The sequence below is a fragment of the Saccostrea cucullata genome, unplaced genomic scaffold (genome assembly GCF_032062105.1).
Source record: "Saccostrea cucullata isolate Sc308-1 unplaced genomic scaffold, CSIRO_AGI_Scuc_v1 ctg236, whole genome shotgun sequence".
NCBI classification, from domain to species: domain Eukaryota; kingdom Metazoa; phylum Mollusca; class Bivalvia; order Ostreida; family Ostreidae; genus Saccostrea; species Saccostrea cuccullata.
The window spans coordinates 1-26,014 of record NW_026932733.1 but is presented as its reverse complement, the minus strand read 5'-3'; the positions used below and the strand labels follow the sequence as shown (position 1 = coordinate 26,014).

At 32.9% G+C, this 26,014-nt stretch overlaps 1 protein-coding gene across 6 annotated transcripts in view; it reads right to left on the bottom strand.

Moving 5' to 3' along the window:
• LOC134235958 (CREB-regulated transcription coactivator 1-like) overlaps positions 1–16,441 on the bottom strand; it is a 29,151-nt gene extending 12,710 nt beyond the window's left edge. For 3 of the 6 annotated variants that reach the window (XR_009985509.1, XM_062718134.1, XM_062718135.1), the window contains exons 1-9: positions 16,308–16,428; positions 16,068–16,196; positions 15,804–15,941; positions 14,844–14,905; positions 12,079–12,111; positions 5,741–5,844; positions 1,889–1,956; positions 1,609–1,652; positions 330–666 (exon numbers count right to left, since the gene is read on the bottom strand). Coding sequence is in view for 5 of the 6 variants with exons in the window: in XM_062718134.1 (XP_062574118.1) it covers positions 330–666; positions 1,609–1,652; positions 1,889–1,956; positions 5,741–5,844; positions 12,079–12,111; positions 14,844–14,905; positions 15,804–15,941; positions 16,068–16,196; positions 16,308–16,421 (1,029 nt within the window). In the remaining variant the exon portion in view is untranslated. Of the gene's footprint in view, positions 1–329; positions 667–1,608; positions 1,653–1,888; positions 1,957–5,740; positions 5,845–5,880; positions 5,985–12,078; positions 12,112–14,843; positions 14,906–15,803; positions 15,942–16,067; positions 16,197–16,307 lie in introns of all 6 variants that reach the window. The other 3 variants (XM_062718130.1, XM_062718131.1, XM_062718132.1) reach the window with 3 other exon arrangements.
• Positions 16,442–26,014: the final 9,573 nt, after the last annotated feature.

Genomic DNA, 26,014 nt, shown 5'->3' with positions numbered 1-26,014 from the left:
TTTATCCAAATATATGACAAATTTTACATATTTCTAATGAGGAAAATATTATATTCCTCTTTTTTTTGTTCCTTTAATTTTGTTTTTTGTTAAGAACTTTCTTTATACATCATGCTTATTGTGGACTACCTAAAATTTCTTGAACAAATTAAAAGAATCAAAACACTATTAAACTGAAAAACATACACAACAGCAATTATCAGTAATTACAATCTCAAAACATTAAGCTTGGTAAAATAAAGTTTCAAATAAAGCTAAGAATTTCCACAACAAAAACAGAAAAAATGCACAATGGTTACTTTAGCATTCCTACAGAAGAAGCAACTCACACTAACTGGTGGTGAATGGGGCATCCTCATCTGTTGTGAGGGGGAGCTGCTCAAAACAAGTGGACTGGGACCACCTTGGTGGGGCCGCCGCCTCTGGGCAGGGCTCTGGGCCTGTGGACTAGCTGACTGCTGTGGCACCATTCCAACATGATGGGCACTAGTGGGAGAGAGGTTGGTGGGTTGGGTCACATAGTTTTGGTCTGGTTCAGCATCTAGAGGGGTGGTCAGAGGAGGGGGGAAGTGCAGGACTGTAAGGTCGGGCAATGAGCCTGTGTTATTTGTTATTGGAACTGTCATGCCTCCTGTGTTATTCTCTTGTTCAGCAGAGGGGTAAATACTGAAAAATACACAAAAAACATGTCTTATCCTATTTTAAGTTAATCTGACTTGTAATCTACAAATCTATAACATGTATAACAAGAGATGTTTGTAAAACATTTATGCCCCCTCCCCCAAATAATTGGAATTTTTCTAAGTCTAAGGGGCATAACACTATCTAACATGGCTTGATGGTACCCAAACAAAACTTGACCTAGATGTTCTTATGATAAATCTGTATACTAAATTTCATTTCAAGATAAGCAACCTCTGCAAAGAAAATGAACAGAAACTACAAATAATTGGAATTTTTCTAAGTCCAAGGGGCATAACTCTGTCCTTAATGGCCTGAATGTACCCATATTAAAAATAACTTGACCTAGATATTCTTATGATAAATCTGTATACCAAATTTCATTTCAATATGTGCAACCTCTACGAAGAAAATGAATGGAAACTGATGGTGTACAGACAGACTGACCGACAGACAGCAAAGCAATATGCCCTCCCTTCTTTGAAGGGGGGGGGGGGCATAATTAATCTGATATCAACTGGAAACAAGTGTTACAGAAAGAATAATGGACAGAACAGACAGACCCACAATGATAATTCACCAAAAGCAGGGGACGAAAAATAATTAGCCTTTATTTACATATCAAACAGACAGGGAAACTTTATATTCAAGATGTTTTCAATCAGATTAATGACCCCATGTAGTTAGGTAAATATTTGTAGTAGCAGAATGGCACTTGTGGATGATAATTTAATGACAGAAAGATTTCAAAAGACACTTATTGCCACTGATAAATTGTCACTTCCAATGCTTGTTTAGACTCTACTTATATGTTGTAGATAAATGGGAAACTCCTTTTATCAGTCTTGATAGGTTTAGACAGTGCAATTGAGAATTTTTTTGTTTAGCAAGAAAGCATTCATCAGAGTACATCATTCAACTCCTTACTTGATGTTAGGAACTTCACAGGATTTGGGCCGGGAACCAGGCATCTAAAGAAAATTGATCAGAATTAATAAGAGTCTGTAATAAGTTTATAATCTGTCAATGAATTACAGGCATCTTTTTTTTTAATGAGAGCTAAATAAATCATACCGATTCATCAAAAAAAAATTATTTGAATGACTGGTACTTAATCAACACAAAAAGTTAAAATTCATAATTATGTTTTCTGCTTTAAAAGTTAATTAAGCGCCAATCAAAGCTGTAGTTTTGTTTCAATACTTGCCTGTTTGGGGTCCCAGTATCCTTTTCTCATGTTATCATTCCCCATATTCTCTCCTACCATTTCCACAACTGTAAAAGTAGAAACAAACACGTCAAACAAACACAAAGTTCTAACATCACTTAGGGGTATATCTACGGCTATCTATCAAATTATTATGAAGTATCAATAAAGAGTCAATTGATATATATTTTACACATGGACTAATTAAATCCTCTTAATGAAATTGCTATTTGCAACTAAATATAGTAAATAAAACAGTGACCAGACCAATGTGATTACTATGTAAACAGTATAGAATCTGCATTCCTTATAATGCCACAGTTAGAGACAGTACACATGCTATATGTATGGAATACACACACCATTGTTCATAAATCATTCTTAAACCTTTACATAACCTGAACTTGACATGTGGTATTGTTCATTCTAGTTAATACTACACATAATGATTTCCTAATGTCATGGTGAATAAGTCATCATCTCCCCTTAAATCATCTTACACCACTCAATGAATCCCTCACTACCCCTTTATATCTCCAATTATTTCTCCTATGTAAATAAATTAGCATCAAAGTCTTCCAGAGCAATTGATTGTGTATCAAACAGAGTAATACAAAAAATGATTAATTTGGCAATGTTGATTTTTAATTATCTCTAGACATGACAGATGAGGATTTGTAAGAACAGCTACTGTGGACTGATTTATGCAGTTTAATTTGCACTGGGACTTACCAGATGTCTAAATGTGAAAATATGCTAAAACAAATTCAACAGACATTGTATTTCTCAAGGATCTCCATCTATATTTAATAAATGCATATGAAATTCAGCTTAGGCATACAGCTACACCATGAAGTATTATTTTAATTTCTTGAAAGTAAATTTATTGTATATATGCAGGAGTCTTTGTTGGCCTAAACACTTTATATCATGGAAATTAAACTTAATTACAAGCTTTCATATTGCATTAAATCTCTATAACTTTTCTTACAAGATAACTCTACTTCATTTTCCAAGTTTTAATTAGCCAAGTTTTTCTCATTATCATCTCAAGTGCAACAAGGATCTGTAAATTATGTTGTCTGTCTTGTTCTCCGTTCAAGCTGAGGAGTTTACGTGATACACCGTGCCATATAATTCTCCCGAGTCTACAAGAGTGTACACCTACTTTATTTTTATTGGGGGGAGGGCGATTTTCTCAACATTCAAAAATGGAAAGGACTGACCCTTTAAAAATAAAATCATATTCTTTCGAAGACTGGAACAATCTAAAATAATTCTAGCTTCACCCTTAATGCCCCAGAGGTTGGGTGCCAAGAAAATCTATGAAAAACATGTAATAGAGCTTTCCCCCTAATAATTAGTTTGGTTATACTTCTTGGAGAAAATGATTATGTGAAGAAAATTTTTTAAAAAACATATATACTAGAGATAGGAAAGATAGCATTAATTCTATCACTAAGTTTCTGCTTTATCAGTGTGTAAATGTATCCACACAACAATTTGGGAATCAGCAACTCCCTCCCCTCCCAAGAAAACAAACCTCATCTTCAGAAACCAACCACCCACATATTAAATACTCAGACATTATTGACACCTGTACTGATATCAAGAGTAAAAAGAAGTTGAACTGTACAGTGAGTATCCAACAGCCTCTGAAACAACTGCATTGGTTATAACTTGATATTTCATCTATTTTATTTGTATATCTGATTAGAATATAAGTAAGAGAAATCCAGACATTTTAACAGACTGAAGCATTTAAATAATTTATATCTCAATGACATCTGTTCTCTTTCCCCTACATATGTATTTTTTTTTTTATTTATTGATTGATAAGTAGGATAGACAAGTGTATTGGGTTGAAGTCTACAATGTGATCTTAATTTACTCTGATTATATTTCAACACTGAACAGGATCTTATACAGGTCACTGAATTTTCAGTGTCTAATTTGACATGGATTTAATAATGTAGGTGAATAAGATTCGCCTGTTTGAATCTCTAAATCTTTCTCTAAATAAAGGCCATAAATTTCTCTTCCACACCACCATTCCATTGAGATTTTTATTGATTTTTTTAGTTTTACACAATACATTAGAAAACTGCCTAAGTCACAATTTTTTTCACTGCTGATGACCACTTTTTTTTTTGCAATAGAAATCTATAATCAGAATTGTGTCTACAGAAATAACTATTTAAATCCTCCTGCATATACTCATCTATGTTAAATAAAGCCATTTTTAAGGTCTTTTATCATTTACTGTATCACACCTATGGCACTTTTTTTCCTGAGCCTCCTGCGGTGCACAGTAATTGATGTGTGAGGATGATAGCTATACTTCTACATTGACAGATCTCATTTAATATGTTTAATGTTCAAGAAACCACTCCTTCCCATTCACAAAGTCTGTGTGTCTGAATGATTCGAGAATAATGATAGGCTAATGTTAGTAATGAGAATGACAAACAGAAAAGTTACAAATCTGAATATTCCTTTCTTTTTACCACAATTACCCTTTAACGTCATGAGTAACGTCATTGTAAATCTTAAAGACTACATCAAAGTCCAACAGTTAACAGATTTGATCCACCACACATCAAAGTCCAAAAGTTAAAAGATTTGATCCATTTATAATTCATTTTGCATGTTCTTCTGTCAATTTTTTTTTATTACATACATTTTCGACATATACATCTAAACCATTAAAGGCTTGTACCTCCAAATTCATAATTTATAAATAACATAACATTATCTTCCAATATTTTCCTCATCTGCATTCAAATTTATAAAATGTTTTAATCATGTTAATCAAAATGAGTTTAAAAAATCACACTATCGAGCAGGGCAAATGTGACCCAGACAAAGAGCCTACAAAAATATTCTAACAAATATTCTAATGTATATTCCGTAATTTTTCTGATATTCCATATTCAAGTCAATTTTTTGTTGAAAAAAATGTGACACATAAATTGTTGTGAGAGTTGTTAAATCTCTTTGCTTTCTGAAGCAGCACTGGATATGATATTACAAGTAGCCTACAGACAGGATCTCAACTGTTTTATCTCATCACCTGTCCATGCAAGTCATAAATATAAAAATTTTTAAAGTACATCAATAAACACAACACAAAAAGTAAACTCTCACTACATAAAGAAGCACAGTGCAGCACATGTACACTATCACTACTGTTGTGCAAGAAAGAAAAGAAATGAGACCCACTTCTTCAAGGATAGGACAGGTCATTTGATATTTTCTTTGAATAGATGAATTTTCAAAATAGGCAGACTTCTATCTTCACATAAAAAAGTCGTTTCTGGAAATCCCTACTCAAGATTTTTTTTTTCTTTTTAAACTTTTTCAAGAATGTTTTTTAAAGCCACCTAAGATTGATTTATTTTAAAAAATAACAATAACAATTTACTTTTGAATTTTTCTTCAACAAGAAAATAAAAGAGCTAAGTTATCAAATGCTGTTCCATTAATTACTTCTTAACTGTATATGAAGGTCTTGTAGATTAACAGTGCAACTTTAAGTGAAGATATGGAAAATGCAAGGCCAGTCTAATTTTACTGCACTTAATGATGCATTGCCATTCCTATTTAAGATATACAGCATTAAATGTTAACTATATGTGTATTTTAATAGAATAGTTCCTATGACTTGCACCGTGATTCCATATGATCATAAAGCAGCCCTCTTTTAATATTAAGGTAGTCATAAAAGCATATATGTTAATTTTTAGTCTATTTATCAATGCTCTGGCTGTCTTGACAGAGCACAAGCATCAGCATTATGTTAGATAAGTTAGTTTCAGTGCTACCTATTTTTAGAAATTAAAATTAACCTACTTCTGCGATGAGGAGGGGGGGTTGTAGGACTGTGCATGTTGTCCAGGTCAGAACTGACCGCAGGTCCCATTGTACTGGTGTGAATAGCAGAGTCCGAATTTGTTCTGAAAGAGCACAATATAAAACACTGATTAACATACTGTTTCCCTTGGCTTGACAGTGGGAGGAGCTTGAGAACAGCGGAATACTGGGGGTACTGGCCGTCCCTAAAACACTCGTGTGAAGAGCGGAATCGGAACTGCTTCTGTAATATCAAAATCAACAGTTATGTTTACAATCAGTATTAAAGCATTCGAAATGTTACCCTGGTCTTCATTGTAGTTCTCATTTTTTATCATAAAGTTGTGAAAGCTTATAATTCTTCATCCACGTTTAGAGTAACAAAATTATTGAAAATATTATAGGTCCTTTGTAAACTGAGTGCTACATGTATACATGTAATTTTTAAATATATTATACATGCTTCCAAAAGTATGAATAATACAGAATTTGAAATATTTTAATTAGGAGATATTTTCAAGGCATTTGTCAAACGGAGGAATTCGAGAATAGAGGTAGCTTAATATATTAACATTCACTGCTGAAAAACATTTTTTTTATTTACCAGGCTTTTTATGCAATATACAGATAAGAATTACTGAGAAAATAAGAACAGTGTTTCTGTGTCTGAATTTTCTTCACCTGACAATGCCATGTGTATATACCATCACTTTATGAACTTGGATTTGCGATGGAAAATCAATGGTGATGGTTCCAGACCTTGTCTCTTTACTATGTTTGGCAAACTACTGCTAGCCTACATAAATCACACTCTAAGCACAGCTCTGCAGAACTTTCAGGAAGTTAGAAGCATTGATTTAGAAGTAAAACAGCCTACCAATAGCTTGAAGCTCATCACTGACTGAAGATCACAGAGTCATGTACATTGTGAAAAAAATGCAATATCTATCTATTTTAGGATGAACACCGAGAAATATTATAATCATTTGATGAATCTGAAATTGAGTACAATACCCAAATTTTAAGTAAATGGAGCAATAAACATGACAAATATCTTAACTTTCTGATAACATGCAAAATCATAGCTTTTAAAACATTTTTCAGCTGATGGAAAATTTGTCAGCTACTATTACCCACCAAAAAACATTGAATATTCTACTTCTATAATCATCCTACATAATTGATGAATCCCAGGTTTAAACTTTCTATTTCATAAGCAATGCAACATAACAACTGTACAATAATATTCCTACTTTATGAGTCCAGAAATAAAAATATTGACAGATTTCCAACATCCTGTCCATAACTATTAACCACTAACCTTCTACCTAGAGCTTTTGACCTTCATTTGACCTTCATTTGACCTTATGACATCCTATCCAGAGCTATTATCCCTAGCCTTGACCTCCTAACCTTCTACCCAGACCTTTAAACCTCCTACCCAAAGCTACTGATACCTAACCTTAACCTTCTGACCTCCTATCCAGAGCTATAAATCCCCTTCATTGACCTTATGACCTTTTACTCAAAGCTTTAAGTCCCTAACTTTGACATTCAGATTACCTTCAACCCAGAGCTACTAATCTCTAGCCTTGACCTTCTGACCTCTTCCCAGAGCTAATAAATCTGTAACATTGACCTCTGACCCAGAGCTGTAAATCTGTAACCTTGACCTTCGAAACTCCTACCAAGAGTTATTAATCTTCAACCTTGACCTTCAAATCTACTACCTAGAGCTATTGAACTCCAACCTTGACCTGTTGTACTTCTGTGAAGAATTATCCAAAAAAAAAATAGCTTGTGGTTGAAATATGTTTATCTAAGCTGCATCTTATAAGCCATTGATTACTTGATTCTGACATTTTGTATGTTTATTAAATTGTCACAAACTCATCTTTGTGTGGGAGAGGTAAAGAAGAAATAACAGAGGCAGTCTAAACACAATGAGATGTGGCCATTATCATTAACTAATTATCTTATGTCTATACATTTACACCTACAAAACAACTCTTTTTACCAGCAGTTACTTTGCATCTTTGCATTTTTTGTGAGCTGAGGTACATTTTACCACCACATTCAATAAACATATATAAAAGGCTATATAAATTTAATTCTCTTGTTCTCAGGCCAATTTTCTCCTAATCAGATGCGGGAGGGAGGCATTTTTTTCATCATTTTATTGGCAATAAAGAAGATGAGGGAGGTATTTTTTTAATTTTAATTTTTGAATTTTCTTTAAAATAAGGATAATTTTTTTAAATAACAGATATACTTTCCATGTCTGATCAAAAGGTTTGCTCGATCCATTGCTTATCAGCGTATGAATATCGTAGGCAATGTCTTCAAATGTATTTTCAAACGAAGTAGCCAAAATCTCTTTGCAAACGGCTACCGGAAGTGGTATTTGAGTACTAAACTACGAAAAAATAAGGACGGAACTTTTCTTTTCCAGATTGATCTCCCCATTACCAACTTTTTATTTTATCAAAAATGCAATACAATTAGCAATGCGGCTATCTCAAAACAGATGCGCGCGGGCCTGAGATCCAGAATTTCAATTTTATGTAGCCTAAGGCCATCCTTAAAAAATCGTTTTTTTGCGGTAACGCGACCGACTCACCGAAATCCACCCACAAATTTTTTTTATCTGTTCAAAAATCTTTTTTTTTTCTTTCTTTTTTTTTTTTTTTTTACGTATCCATGTTCCGTTTTTATCCGATTGATATTTTTTTACGTCTGCATTGCACCTATGCCGTTTTTATCCGATTGATATATTTTTTACGCCTCGGTTACACCGACGCTTTATCTTTCTCGCAAGTACTATTAAAACGTCTTCGTGATCTACAAATTTAGAGGTGTCCGAGAAGGTTGCGGGAAATACTGACTCTATAGTTCTGTCAGTTACAGTGAATTTAAAAGGAAAAACATCTAATAAAATTACTATTCCAAAATATTGTGCATCAGTTCCACCTTACAGATACATGGTATGATGTTTATGAGATCGCCACAGAACTGGTGGCAGACGAAATTCCACGTGAGATAGACGAACACTTTGAAAAAGTAGCTAGAATCTAAAGTTAAACTTTAACTTAAAGTTTGTAATGGAAGTGGAGCTGAATCTGATATTTGAGCAATAAAAGATTGAATATATATAGAATGTTTAAATTTTCTTGTTTGATTAGCAAGGAGAAATCTAAGACATAGTTAATACCTCTATATAATCGAAATTTATTTCTGACATTTTGTCTCAAAAAAAAAAGCCTACCTACATACTCACACCTAAAATGACTAGGCGCGTTACCGCAAAAAAAAAAATATTTTTAAGGATGGCCTAATTTACAATTTCTATGTAGTCAATAATATTTTCAACATGTAGATCATTCATTATCAAATAATAAAAACAAACAAATAAATCAACAAGATCAAACAAATAAACAAAAAAACCTCTTTTGTTACACCTTTCTTATATGATATAATGCATTAACTTAATTTTTGTAAATTTCTTTAAGTTGATTTTTTGTCTTAACATTCAAGCTGTATTTTCCTTAATGAAAATGGAGAACATGTACAAAATACACCTTTGTTTATTCCTAGCAGACCCTGCTTTTACCAGAATAAGGGGGGAAAAATAATGTCTTTTGTAGGTTGTATTGAAAAAATGTGTCTTATTAAAGTTACTGTCTAATGTGATATATTAAACATTATCAACAAAACATCAAGAAAAGAGGGATCAACACAGATCCTCAATCTAACCAGTGACTGCTTTTATTTACTTTATCAATATCATCTACATGAAAAGTCACAAGCCAAAAAGTGTCACCTTTCTCAATGAACAAACTATCAAACTTCAATTCTTTACTACATTTTTATTAAAGAATTCTTTATACTAGAAGGCTTGAACACTCATTCTGCCATATCATTAATAAAAAAAATATGTACAGACAGAAAAATAAAAATTCATAAAATAATATGAAAGTGGTTTTCATAATATTATCAAAGAGGTTTAAAAATTTTCTTTAATAAAGAAATGATATTATCTTACAGTCTCCATCTCCAACATTCTTACCAAGAATAGAAAACTGAACCTTGACTTTAACTGTTTGATACAGATCTTAAGGAGATGATTATACCAAGAGAATTTTTTATACTGATACATAAAGCTAACATTCAAGTAGCAGCATTCCAAATGCATCAGAAATGTCAGTATTCACAATTTATATGTCTTTTAGCACCTTGGTAGCTTTTAGATAAAATTAGCGACACAAGGAGACATGTAAACACCCTCACCACCCACTTTGACAGTTTCCTTGGCCAACACCACATGCATGAAAACATGACATACATTTCTTCCATCAATTACATAATCTCCATATCCCTAATATTAGCACAGGCCATGTCCCACATGTCATTACTTCCCCTGATAAAACTGCTTTAAGTAAAGGGTGGATTTAGCAAGAATCCCCCCACAACACACACACACAGTCTTTATGTTAGGGTGCAGTTTGGCAAACATGAAAATACAAACTATCAGACACATGATATGTTAACTGGGGCTAGACTACAAGAAAGTACATTTATATAAATAAGCTATGAGCATGGATAATCTCATTCTTTATAGCTCTGGTAAGCAAAAAGCAAGAATATTCTCAACATGAAGGTCAGGGCTCTACATTGGTTTTTTACATACTTGTCCATACAGATTAAGTGATTGTATTAAAAATTTACTTGTCCTTTTATTACTTCTCCCAGTGTTTTCCATTGATTTCAAAGAAAAGGGTTAGAGATCAGTTGTAACCGGCAAGGGGCTGAGGTTTATGAACAAAATCTCTTTGGACATTACAATATACTTATTTCAAAGCGGCATTTTTGTCAATTGAAGTGGTCAGTTTAGCCGGTAGCTGGTTCTTAAGGAAAACACTGTTCTTCAACATTTTTATTTAGGAGCTTTTTGACAACTTAAAAATACTGTAAATTAAAATTTAAAAGAGAGTCTATAAAATCTGTTCATGATTTTTGATAAATAAAGCAGTTTTAGGATTTTGACAAATATAGCAAATTAACAAGATTCATATGCAACATAAAATGCTGGATTTTTAAATTTCCAACCTTTTAATTCCTCTTGTCTTTTCTTGTTACAACTTTCCTATCCAATACAGAAACCCTCAGTTCTTCAGAATCATAAGTAATGTCTCTATCAAGTTTGACCTGGGTCAACTATCATGATGGAGAAAGAAGTTGATTTTTTACATACAGATGCTTTTCAGGGCTCTCACACCATTTTTTGAGACAAGGGTTGGGGTTTTAAAAGTTGGAAAAAATAGCAATTCTTTTGGTTCTTTGCGAAAATGTACATCAAACTCATTATATATTGAATTTCTGGTTTTTGTTACATGTATCAACTATCTTTGTAATATTGAAATATGAATTACAAGTTAAGTAATTATATACATCAAAGTGTTCTTTGAATTTCAGGGAAAATAAATACTGAGAAAATTAACTATCAATTTGGAAAAAAAAGATACTGTATAGCTGGTTTTCTTGGTGGGTGTAAAATTTGGCGTTTTGCCTGCTCAAAGGTATGCCAATAATTTTGGCGTAATTTATTTTAGCGGACACAGGGTTTCAGCTCTTTACAGATGAACACTAAGAAGAGTACTGACTATTTTAGCGAATAAAATTTTAGCGAGCTATTATCAAAATGCCAAAGTAAGCTAAAATTAACACCCTGCTAAAATAACCTGTTATACGGAATGTTTTTTGATTTGGGTATGAGGCCTTTTGAGTTGACAAAAGTAATTAGGTCTTCATTTGTTATAAAAAATTTTTACAAAAAATTAAAAGGACAAGTGGCTAGCAATATTCAATGGCTCACAGAAATTGTTCACTGGTTCCAGAAAAGATGATGAATGTTCGAGCTCTGACCTTAACGTAAACTTAATAATAACTATTTCAATCTTGTGAATTTACTCCTTGAACAAAAAAAAGAAACACATAATAAACTGCAAGCATAATTCAGTTTTAAGATTTAATGACACTGACTGTGATTAGAGCCTTGCCCACGTTTGATCACTTAGTATGGCTCTGATAAAGTGGGATAAAAACAGCCTCACACACGTGTACACATAGGGAAAATGTCCACTCAATTGCAAATCTCAAACAATTAGTTTTGGGCAATTATGAATAAAACTCAATAAAACACCTTTTCATCAAATATTATAATAAACCAGACAAGATGATAATGTCACTTTCCAGATGAGAAGCGTAGTGTACGGTACAGTTAGTAATCCATGCAAAGGGGGTAACTAGAGTATGCCAAAGACAAGGCAAGGGTAACTCACCGTGGTAAATCATGGTTTCGAATCATTTGAGTCCTGAAATTGGTAGGGTGGTCAAGAAAAACAAATCAAAGAGCGAAATTCAAAGTGGAGGACAAAATCAAAAGAAAGCAAGTTTAAATAAATAAGAAACACACAAATAAAAAAATAATCACACTACAATTGCATTCTAAACAAAACATTTCTCAGAAAACATATAGGATATTTAAATGAATATAGGAATGACTTTTACTTTTTTTTGCCTAACACATAAAAATAATCTTTAAAGCCATCTTTCAAAAGAAAAAAAGATTTGCTTGTCCTATTTCAACTCAGGGTAAAAAAAAAATTGGTAAGTACAAGGTAGGTAGGTAGGTATGGGGAGAAAATTTCAGCATTGATGCCACAGGCACTTGTTTCGGGAATAAATTTTAACCCATAGTATAGTAATAACACAAGGTATCTAACTCCAAATTACACAGATTACCCCCCACCCTTAGAATCGCGCTCATTTACACTTTCAGAGGAAATGCACGGGTAAACTGTTTATACCCATGTCTTCTATGATAATTTATCTACACAACCATGTCTGACACGCTTGCCTTTATTTTCTTTTATCTCCGTAATCAGCTTCAAAACTCTGCTCGCCAAGTGTAAAGTGAAACTCAACCACAGAATGGTATGTTCTAGTCTCGGGCAAAGAATTAGACCTCGAATTTGATTGGCTAAAAATCTGTTTCTAAAATTACATCAGAAAAACATCGTAGTGTTTTTATGGAAAATAAGACACTATGAAATTTTATTTATTCAATGCAATATTTAAAATCTGGAATTGAATTTTTAAACCCACGCATTTTTTAATTTTTCTCTTTGCCCGAGATTAGCACATACCGTTTTATGGTTTAGTTTGACTTTTCTACTCGGCGAGTAGAGTTTTGATGCTGTTTACAGAGATTAAAGAAAACAAAGACAAGCAAGCCATAAATGGTTGTGTAGATAAATTATCGTAGATGACATAGGTATTAACAGTTTGCCACTGCCTTTTCTCTGAAAGTGTAAATGAGCGCGATTCTATGGGAGGGGGGTACTCCGTGTAATTTGGAGTTAGATACCTTGTGTTATTATTATACTATGGGTCAAAAATTTATTACAGAAACAAGTGCCTGTGATTGATGCTTATTTTCAGAAGGTGTTAATAAAATCAAAATAGTTTAGTTTTTGATAAGATTAGAATATTCAGGAATTAAAATAAAATCATTTAATATTGGTAAATGTTCAAGATCAAGTCAAATGTAAGAAATTACTGCAGTTATTTTTTTTAGCTGTTACTTCAAGTATAGGAGCTGGGACCCACAAAACTGAGAATTTCAAGGTCAATAGGGCCAAATTGGAATTTCAAGGACACCCTGTCATAGAGAATAATATAGGTGAAGAATCACTATCAGAAAGGGGGGAAACTGTGAACAGGGCATAAAACATGGAACCCCGCACAGTCCAGAGATGGCATCAGGTGCCTAGGAGAGAGCAACTTCTAATACTTGTATTTCTTTGACAAAAAAGTGTTAATAACAACTCAAAAATATTTAATATGATTTATCTTCTTAAGACTTATATCAAGAAGAGCAATGATATGAATAATCTAATTAAAAAGCTGACCAAACCCTGCTTGATTACTTTTTTGAAACATTTATAATATAAACTGATTTTGGTTACAAAGATAGCAAAGTATTTTGGGGGAAAATTTTCAAAATATATTTTGGACTAGGATTCCTTTCAAATTCTTGTTCTAGATCTGTACCAAAATTTAGTGAATTGATCAAATGTAAAATAGATGCATAATGACACATCATAAACATAACTATACATCTGTGAATGGCTCATTAAATTTCATTCAGTAGTCTAGAAGGGGATGCAAAAAAGAATTGGATATCCCTAATAATATTACAAAATAATGAAATGTGTTCATGTTTTGCAAATGGAAAACCTAAATATATGTATGATCAAAGATTCTATGAGAGTTTCAATTAATTTTTCACATTGTATGGGAAAATTGGATATGAGATTGGTACAACCCTGGGTGTAACAGATGAATGGACACCCCCATCATTTTGAAATGGGGGACACTGGGGTACTTATAAATTTATGAAGACTTACATATTTTTGCAACCTATTTAATAAAATAACATATCCAATTCATAAATATAAAATATTATACATCCATTACGGTGTACTCAATAACTTAATAAACATTTTTACATAGAAATATTAAAATATATTACAAAACCAAAAAAAAGAAACAAAATGTTTACTTAAATAAAATAAAAACAATGAAATGAATACCATTTTGTATGTAAAAGTAATACAGAAATAAATTTTCTCTCAAAATATACTTCAGTATTTTCTTTTGCAATTCTAAAATATGTGTGTAATCTAGATCAGTAATATTTCTCGGACAGAGATGAAAAATTTCAGGGTGAATAAAACAATAGAATAAATGTTTAACTTTTATGTGCTTGAAATAGAAAACAAAATTGAAAAAAGATAAATTTTGATGTTAAGAAAGCATAAAAGTCCAATTTCCATCCAAAGAAAGAGGGGGTTTTGAAATGAATTCAGAAAAAAATTGAGGGTAAAGAATTATTAGGGTCAGATATAAAAAGAAGTATACAAACACACATCTTATCTTGTTAAACTTTAAAATCCACCACAAAGTAAAAGGGTCACACAGGGTACAATTCACTACAAATATCAGAGGGGCAGGAAAATTGTTTATACAAAGAGAACCTTACCTCTTCCATATTGTGTCGGGAGGAGGGGAAAGGTATGCAGAGCCATACGGGGAGCAGTCATTCTAAAAATAAATACAACAATGATTAAAGCTCAACTTGTCTCAAATAATGAGTGTCTTCAACTTTCAGGAATAATCTTAAACATAATAAATAAAATTCAATAAAATAAGATTTTTTAAGTCTCTTAAACATGTAAAGGGGGACTAAAAGTGTTTCTCCCCCCATTGACAGCATTATTATGATTCCGAGGGTCTGACTTAAAACATATGGAATAAGTTAATCAGTTAGACCTTTTCTTCTTATTTTGCAATGATTATAGTAATATATGGATTTAAAAAACAAGGTTTTTTTACAGCTGACAAAATAGGATAATCAGGCTCATGACTTTTGAAAGAAGTTCTCATCAAGTCCAACATGTTCATTCAGGTATTTTGCAATGTAAAAGCAAGATTTAACAATAGATTTCATAAAAACACATTTACACATACTATGATACTTAAAATGGACCAAACATCACACTTCTGTAACAGAGGTGCAAGTCAATATCAACACTTTTTTGGCATGAAATCTTTTCTTTCTTTTTTTTAACTTAGACACTCATAGAGAAATGATTAATTATTATATTGATAAAATACACTGTTGTAATGAGTTATAATGCATGCGTACAGGGATGTGGGTGGTTAAAAGGAATATATTAGTATTGTTTCATACATTTCCCCCCTCTTGCTTTTCTATAAAGCCTGTGTCAATTAATCTAGGCCAAACTGTAAACTTCATCTGCTGTGTCATTGGTACATACAGTCATGTTACTTCAACAAAAGTTATTCTGTATTTGGAAAATGTATATATTTTTAAATATGGATTTTTTCATAATCGTGTTTATTTTCATGATTCTAATAGAAAACCAGGTTGTAATGTTGGTATATTGAATATATTTCTTATGTTTATGTTTTCTTATACCCTTTGTTTATCCATTGGAAAAGCTCTTCTGTGTGGCCCGAGTTGTCTGCCCCTGTCACGAACATTGTGTATTCGCCCGTCCACTCGGTTATGTATTGACCCACTAGCTCGAATGCCCTCAAAATCCCTCAGAGCAGACTACAAAATACCATGTAAAAATCCATAAGATACCTTTAAAACGCGAAAATAACACAATCTCGCGATCAATAGAACAACAATTACATTTGATCCGCCATGTTTTGAAATAAATATAGATATACGTACTGGAAGATCAATGGGAGAATTTGTGGCCATCTGATTGACATTGGGCAGCGATCCTGCGCGATACTGCGTCCCAATGTTTTGATGCAACTGTAGGTGCTGCTGTGGAGGGTAGCTCTTCTGTGAAGTACACTGAAAATAACGAAAACGTTGTCTAGTATCGTGCAAGTGACAATCTGCTTTACCCCGCTTCGTATGTTTCCAGCTAACTTTACAGTATAAAATCGGTCAAGTGTGCCTTACCTTGGTTGCAAATGATACATCTCTGAGAATGGCTTCAAATGCTGCTGTTTCTTCGGCCTGTTTCTGATTATGAAGTGCTATTTTCTCGCTAAATTTACGCGGATTCGACATCATGGCAGAAACGACAGGCTTGTTATGATTTTGACATCGCAGGGGGTCCGTCCTATTATTATCCAATCAAAACTTTGAATAGGGCCATGTGATCACCGATAGATGTCAGCGTAATCGGGCGCTGCTCCTTCTTCTCTGTAATAACTGTAAAATAACTGTAAAATGAAATAAAATTAAATAAGAGATTCTGGACCGATTAAATGGGTACTATGTGATTATGTCTGATGATGAAACTTGGCATTTTTATGCTCAAACTACAGGTGTTGATGTGTTACAATCTGCATTATGTAAACTTTTATGGCATAATGTTTCAGCAATAAATTTTTTCAACCCAGCTATAGTATAATTATTATGCCAGTGCAATCAAACATTCGGGGGTATATAGTTTTGCCCTGTCCGTCCGGCTGTCTGTTAATATGTTTGTTTCATTGTCCGTAAAAATTTAACCATGGCTACAGCTTTTGTGTGGGTGGGGCTACATATATAGCTTTCATATTTCGATCACAATTGTATTTAAAAGTGTATTCCTAGTGGCAAGACCCTTCTTCGGGTACTACCAAATTTGCGAACTTTTTATTTTTACCATAGCTTTTGAATAGTTGTTTTGTTATCATTGACAGCTGCTTAATTTTTCAATAAAAATGGAACTGGTTAATTTACATACCTTGTCATTGCATGGTCATTTTATCAATTATCAAAATTATCAACTTTGTTTTAAAAAATCTGATTGTACACATAAGTATTTCTGAAGTTGACATCAAAAAGATGCTTGAGTTTCTGATTGACAATATCTATGTGGCTTTTGGAGACCAGGTCTTCAAATAATATATTGAAATTTCCCATAGATACCAATTGCGCCCCATTATTAGCAGACCTATTTTTGCATTCATGTGAAGCAGAATTTGTCTAAATCTTATACTTGAAAAAAGAAAACACTTGCTGTGGCCTTCAACTCGACATTAAGATAATTATATCGACGACGTATTGTCTCAACAATAGTTATTTCCAGATTATGTCGATACGATATACCCGTGAGCTTGAGATACCACATATACTATGGCGTCCGCGGATAGGGCCATTTGCTAAAGCTCAACAGCACATTCAGAAAAACACGCTGACGCGCTAACACACAACACGCTGTCACGCTAACACGAGTTCGCACAACACACTGTCACGCTAACACAAGTTCGCACAACACGCTGACGCGCTAACACAATAGAGTTTGCACAACACGCCGTCGCGCTAACACACAACGCGCGACGGCCTGATGTGTGTTATAGCGCGACGGCGTGTTTCTAAAAAGCGTGTTAGCACGACGGCGTGTTGTGTTTTAGCGCGTCAGCGTGTTTTTCTGAACGTGCTGTTGAGCTTTAGCAAATGGCCCTATCCGGACACCATAACTATCGGACTTAATCCCATGTACCTCTGATGTTTTGGAGGTCCGTGTTAGCTTTGTATTGCTTTATGGACTTTTGAGCTTGAATACTGTTCGTTATCTCCATATATATTTTCATTGGTGTTAGCTAGAGCACGTATATTCACTTTGACAAGACCTTTCAATGGGTATAAAAATATTTGACCTCTTGACATTGACCTTAGAATTTGACGCACTTGTTTCAAACTTTCACCTTCTTCCTAACTTTTGAATTACTACACTTAGGGCTTTCATATTTCACGGGTCTATTATTTGCATATGTAGCAACATACCTTCATCACCAGCATACGGGGTTTATATTGCTGGTTTTTTATTCAGTTGAATTTGTTTTTCGTATTTTTTCTCTCTTTCTTATTATGTTTTTGTTTTACTCTCTCTCTCTCTCTGGATTCATTCTGAATATGTACCAATTGATCATACACTGTATACCTTCATACCCTTCATTCAATGTTTAAATGTACATGTACCTTGGCCTATGGAGAGAACGATTATAGGCATTTATGCCTGTTGTACAATCCATTTCATTAATTTGAATAAATATATTTTAAATCAAAGTAATCTTTGTGACAAGACCTTCCCTTCTATACCAACAAGTTTGACTTTTTGACCTCGGGAGTTTGACTTGCATTTGAGAAACTTCAACCCTCGTCATAAAGGGGGGGGGGGCAATTTCAAAGACAATAATAACTTTTCAAAATTTTACAACCAGTTAAAGTTTTTGGCTTTAGTCGTAAGTTCTTTTGTAAAACATGCCCCTGCACTTACTGTACATTTATTGACTGGGTTTGAGGACAACATGCATTCTTTGTTATTTTGGGACCAAAGAACCAAATTATGCGCTATGCCTTATGACGTTAGGCCGAAGGCAAACAGTTTGGTTCGAGGGGTCGTCAAAATACATTTTACCCGAGAACACAGTCATTAAATGTTTTGTTATACATGTACCTCTTACTTTTTATTTTGACATATTATGAAGTTAACTTCGTTTACACTTACCCGCATTGCAGGTCGAACGAATGCGAATAAAATATATATAGTTGACCCCGCTCACCCTGTGACGAAAGCGGTCAAACATCTCATCGACAGGTCCGACAGCTAGATTTTTTATATCCCAGCCCAGTAAAACATTGGAAATGTTGGACTCTTTCAGAATATTAGAATTATTTAAGACATAATTTTTAAAGGTATAACAATTATCATATTTATAAATATTTCGACACGATATATCCAAGTGAGCTTGAAGATAAAAGGTACCACAAAGTCTGACACGTAATCTGTTTCATATTTGGATATTTTACTTGAAAAGACTTATCATTAACCTTATACAACAAAGATGTATATGATAAACGTGCAAGCTGACATAAATTGTTCGAAGTCAACTCTCATATACATGTATATTGACTCAGAATGTATGCATAGCAATATACCCTTATCAACCCTTATCATCAGCATATAAGGGGTTTGATCTTGCAGTTAATTCAGTACGCAAGAGAATGCTTTGTCTGTCTGTCTGTCCGCAAAAACTTTAACATTGCCCATAAGTTTTTAATGGGTTTCATATTTCACAGGTTTATTCCTTAAGGTATACCTTTACTCAGATGACCAAAAATTCCACTGATAAGAACGAAAAACCACCTATTGCACATTGTACACCAATGATTCTTGTGTTAAATTTCAATTTCAAATAACTAGGTCATTGACCTACTTTTCATGCTAGTGGCCCCTGAGTATTTCTCGGGAAATACCTCAATTTTTCACACTATGACCAATTTTTTCTATACACACAAAATATTACAAGCAACTAAACTCTTTAAATAATGAAATATTATAGCCAGTTTACCAGTTTATTAATATCTCTTTGGTTGTTATTTAACAACATAGAGATCAATACATTATAACATATATACATACATAGCAATGGAACAGCGTTGCTTCATATAAAGAAATGATTGGAGTTTGGGCCAGAAATGTGATAATTATAACAGTCCGAATTTCCTCTGTCATCTTTATATTTTTCCCCCATTTTAAATCGAATATTACAAAAATCTGACTGATAAGAACTCTAAACTATTTATAGCCTCAGATTACTTTTGATGCCCTAATTCTCATGGTATATTATATGGGGTCTATGATCAAATTATTGAGATATATTGTCTGGAATGGTTTTTGTGCATATTTTTGAATTTCTTTATTTCGTAGCATTCAATTATTTGAAATAATTTATGAGCTTTAACACATATAATATTTGCAAAATGATGTTTAAAAATACATTTAACCTTTACTTCGTGATTATTATTGAAAGAAATCAACATTTTTGACAAAAATGAAAAATTAAAAATTTAGTCCAAATTTCCTCTGTATTACCATACATTGACTTTTGTACCTGTATATTTTCTTTAAATAATAAAATATTAGATTTTTAAATTGATTTCGATTTAAAACTTGCTTATTTTATCCATTTAGAACAATTTTTGATTTAACATATTATACTTTATAAAATTTCCTTTCTGTTATCTGAAACCTGAGTAAACGTCATCCTTAAGAAAACACCGTTCTTTGGGTACCACCAAATTTGACCTCTTTAAACAAACTCGAAAATCTTTTGTTAGGGATGTGGGCCAATTTAAGCCCATTTTTTTTCGCCCCGGCGAAAATCAGGTTCCCTGAAGTCCTCTTGCAGAAGTCCATGCATATATACATATCACAATACTATAATTTCACTACCCTTCCTTTTTGCATGACTGACACAAAATAAAAAAAAATATATTTTCCACATTTTATTTCATATACACAGAAAGGATACTGCTATCATCTTGTAAATTTTGAATTTACTAGGGGGAGATAAATGCAAAATTCACAACAGGGTTACTGTATTAGCTTTGAGTAACATTCATAGGCGTCGGAAGGGGGGGGCTTAGCCCCCCACTTTTTTTTGCAAAAATAGACATTATATAGGCATTGAAAATTGGAAATTACCTTTTTTTGATGGTTTAGCCCCCCTTTCGATTTGCCCCCCACTTTCAATTTGCTTCCGACGCCCATGCCATTCTAGGGAGAGGATACGCTCTGTGATTTGGAGTTGGATACCTTAAGTTATTGTTACACTAGCGTTCGTTAAAAACAAGTGCCTTCATGTGGTCCATCTCCCTCCTCCGATATTATGTGCCACGTGTATTGTTTAGAATATACCGTGTTTACTGGAAAGTCTTATTTTGTTCAAATTTGCGTATTGAATTTTAATATATTTAATTAATAATTTTCATTTCAAGATTATATACTATTGTAGTAGTATCTAATACATTTTTTTTTCATAGTTAGAGATCATCTTTGGGAATGTGATTATTGGTGGTTTTATCGATAAAACGTCATCCGGCGTTTATTGTGAGTTGACCACTGTCGTCGATTACCAGTAAAATGTCTAAATGTAAAACAAATGAGATAAACTCTGTGTCGTATTCTGCTTCAACTTCACGTGCGTATATCGACATAAATAAATTAAAATTAACTATTGGTACTTTATAACAGGTCGTCGACATATCTTAAGGTTGATTTTTAAAAAGACCACAGCAAGAGTTTTCCTTTCATATAGAACTTCTTGAATAAATACACATTAAAAAAGCAGTTCCGCTAATAACGGGGCGCAGTGAGTTCCCATCGGAATTCCAATCGTGCAGATTGCAAGAGGACATGATCTTCAAAAACTTCAAAGATAAGAAATCTTCCCTCATCTATCTTATCAAAGTTTATGAAGGGGGGTTGTCTAGGCATCTATGTAGTACATTTCAGGTTGTGTTTTTTTTTTTTTTTTTGTTTGCTTGTAGAAAAGGCCCACCCAGAATTTACACAAGATGTATAAAAGTATAGTATTTACCAAAAATGACAGGAGTCCTCGAGAGATTGCGATATTTCTCATACTCACTTATAAAGAAAAAGCAGCTTGTATGCTTGAGAAGACCCGAAACCTAAATATGAGAACTGGGTTTTTGATAGTTTTGACATTTTTCGCCTTTTTTGTTTGTTTGTTTGTTTTGTTTTGTTTCGTTTTTTTTTTTTTTTTTATTTTTGCTTGTCAATTATTTCTGTGTCGAATTTTTTTTAAAATGGATATAGATGAATCTATTAATTCATGTAATTATGTTAATCACAGTCCCATATTTTTTTCATTTTTAAAATATGTCTCCTTCAGCATGTTCAGGATCCGGAATCTAAGAAATCGGAATGCCGCATTCCGTATTCAATTTTTCATGCTATAAAAAGATCACGTGGTAGACGCCATTTCGGTAGAAAGATTTTGACTGCTCAAATTTTGTATAAAACAATGTCAGATCAAGAACAGAACAGTATGGGGTAAGAAATCAAAGTGTTTTAACTTGCCACGTGCCATTATTTCGTTTTTTTTCGTGACGCCATTCCAAATGCGATCCAGTTTTACTTTCTCTGAATCTCAGAAGACAAGGTTTCACCGTCGTAGATCAAGGAAGATGTTTTAATAACCAATTTGGTCAAGAGCATCAAGAATTTCACATATCTGGTGTAATTTGCTTGCAATAACAGTGTTATTATATCCCTTCTTTCTTTAAATTGATACATTATAGCCTATTTTGTTATCAGTTGCCCCCCCCCCCCCCCCCAATCAGTGAGATGTAACGACTAAAAATTTTGTCCCTACGGCATTTCAGCCCAGTGTTACACAAAGTTATTCAGGTTTTCTTGCCCCAACTGCACGCTTCAGCTTTTTTCCTTGGACATCCTGTTAAGTCTCTATCACTATAAAAATTTCCTATCGTACATTAAAAGTTTAAAAAATCCAACAAAATATAAAGTTGATTTTTCATCATGTTCATAGAAATATCCCATTTGTTTAAACCTCCTATACTGAAGTGTTATAGCAGTAGTCTGCTTTAAATACTTTGTACTATGGTTCATTTGTATAGCCGTATAGGAAATAATGGTAGAACAAAGTATTTGAAGCAGACAATTGCTGGAACTCTTCTTTTTTTTTACTAAAAAAAGAGATTTTGTTTTTATTAATTTTGATTTTAGTCTGGTCCGATTTATAGAAAAAATACTTCTAACGGCAAATAATTATTATTTGGGCCAGCATAGTTTTTTAACCTATTTCGAGTATGCTGAATCCGAAAAAATATGCTGGCCTTCATGAAAATGGCGTTCAAGAGGTCAAAATGGCGATTCAAAATGGCGGACATCAAATTTTTCTAATTATCTTTCAATATTGTTCAAAAAGGAGAAATAATGCGTGAATATCTTACTGAGTGTAAAACAAGTATAAAAATGATAATAGAATTCTAACAGTATTAGTTTAACTCAGAAAATTTAGTCGTTTCTACACTTAACTCGAATTTTAACGGATTTATTTGTCTACTGTTTCTTTATTCTTTTTTGTTCAAGATTTTACATTTGCACACATCCATACACTGCAAATTTGTATTTTTTTTTCTCTACATCTCTCTATTCTACAATTGAATGATGGTGCAGCTGTAAGTTAAAAGTCAAAATGGAGATTCAAAATGGCAGAAATTCCTTTTTTCAAATCATTTCTTAATGTCGTTTACATAGTAGAAGGGATTTGTAAATATCTTATTGAATTACAACTAAAATTCCAAAAGAACACTAATATGATTACTTTAATTGTAAAATTTGGTCGTTTAAATTTAAAATATGTTATTTAGCTTGAAATGGCAATTTGAATGACGTTTTATACACTCGATTTCGTAAAATACACAAACTGCTTAATTCTGATTCGTTTTGCAGAAAATAAATTACAGGTTTTTTCTTTATTCATGAAATAATGTTCAAATATGTGATGAAAGTTGGAGAATATTTTTGTTAATGACTTAGGATTTTTATAACACGGATTTTTGTTTAATTACTTCCATTATTAAGATAAAATTTTCAAGACATTTTACCTATAGCCCGTCTTATCATGCTTCTTCATATAAAAAGTTAATAACATCATACAATATGAAAATTTAGCTACCCCAAGAGCAGTATTCCCCGAGCATTAAGGCGAGTGAACATTGTAGTTCGACGGTTGCTAAATCATATCAGTTGTTGGAAATTCTTGATCTATTTTTCGTCCAGTGTAGAAAAAAAAAATAAATGTTTATGTTCATGTGGAAGGTCTAGTGCAACTTATCTTAGTATGATTTTTAAAATGATGAACCACGACCAATTAGAGGGATAGTAATTGTTACATCATATAAATCTGAATATATTAGTATCCAAATATAAACATATTTATTAAGAATTATCAGTATAATATACGTAAACCATAAATTTTTTGATTGCCCAGCTCTGATTCTGTGCCCCAACATTTGCATTTTGTTATTCTCAGTCAAAAATTGAACTGCATTCTCAAATATTTCATGTTGTGAACGGTCCTCTTCCACCAATTTTGTATTGAACAGTGTATATAAAATTAAAAAGGTTGAAATTTACAAAATCTGAAAGAAGAAAATGTTTGTGTTCAATCCTCCCTCGATTCTTGATACAACCTTACACTACCCTAACAAAGAAGTGTGGATCAAGTTGACTTGTAAAATTCTTGGAGTGTTCAAGAAAATTTTGTTGTCAAGAGAAGTGTAGACTAGATCGAAGTCAAGAATGGCTTAGACCTATTGGTATGAAAGCTTGTAAGTGATAGGAATCACGAGGAATCTGCAGGCGCATTTGAATTGCATAATTATACAGCATTTCTCACCAAAATGTGCACACAATGTTATTCCAGATGATAAAGTTTGAGAATTTTGGAGGGTATAGAGTAAGCGGTATGTCAATCCGTCCGTCTTTTACGCTTTGGGGTACCCATCTCTTATCCGCAACTCCTCTCATACCGCTGAATGAATTTTGATAAATTTTCACAGAATCTTTATTTCATATTGCCATTGAGCATCTCCTATTTTACTTTTTGATCAAACACATATTTTGGGTTTCACATAGCAAAACATGGACACTGTCATTATTATATTCATATGGGAAATGAGGGGTATCATTTAGTGAGCTAATTGCTCACATTGCTTCTAATTCATTTTGCAAAACAAAATAGACTTTTAACATTTGAGCATAAATGTGTTAATTGTTCCTTGAATGTCGATTAATTGATTGTATATTGTTGAACGCCGAATCAGCAATTTTTCAGCCATGTTTCGGCGGACTTTCATTTTAAATAATTGTTTTTTGAAGGATTTTGGTTTCTCTGACGGCCCCCAGTGAGCTTACTCTTTTTCGAACTCCAGAGAAACGATCTTTTACGTGCCAATTCTTGTCATCCTTGACACGGGGCACCATTTTACTTGAGTGTTGAAAATACCAAAATTCCAAAGACAGACCGAAACATATACCAAATAAAGCTGGAATTGAAGATGTTAGGGGATAATACTAAGTTCTTATAAGTGCTAAAAAGCTAGAACAAAGTATGCGAAGAAATCGGACAAGAATTTCTTCAGCTATATTTGATGGTGTGCTGAGAGATGTTGAGATAGAAATGCGAGTTGATAAAGACAGGACTCAGGAGTGATTTATTTTAGGTGGACCGAGTCGCAAAGGCTTTGGAACATAGTCAAATACGAGGGGGAGAATATATATATATATATATATATATATATATATATATATATATATATATATATATATATATACTCAAACTGTTTAATTTTGAAGAAAATAAATTACAGTTTGTTTATATATATATATATATATATATAGTTTTGTGCCAGGCGGATTGTGGGTTATTTTGCATCTTTTTCACTCACGTTGTGGGTACCATGGATGGTTTGTGGGTCATTATATATTGACCCACAAACCATGTGCCTAAAATTTTGTTTATGACAATAAAATAGTAAGTATATTCATTTTTTACAAAAAAAAATTTTTGACCCATAATTACACAATCAAAAAATGACCCACAATGCAATTTTATATATATGAAAACTTACCGCTGAGTGCATTGGCAGGATTTCGCGCGTGACCCACAATATTTTATATACTTTCCCATGAGTATTGGAGGGATAAGGGAAAACGACTTGATTTTATAGCCTAACTGCAGTAAATCATCGTTAAATTTTAACGATTTTTTTTTATTTATATGTATGAGCTTTTGTTTTTAATGTACTACATTGTATAAATCTACAAGAAAAAAGCT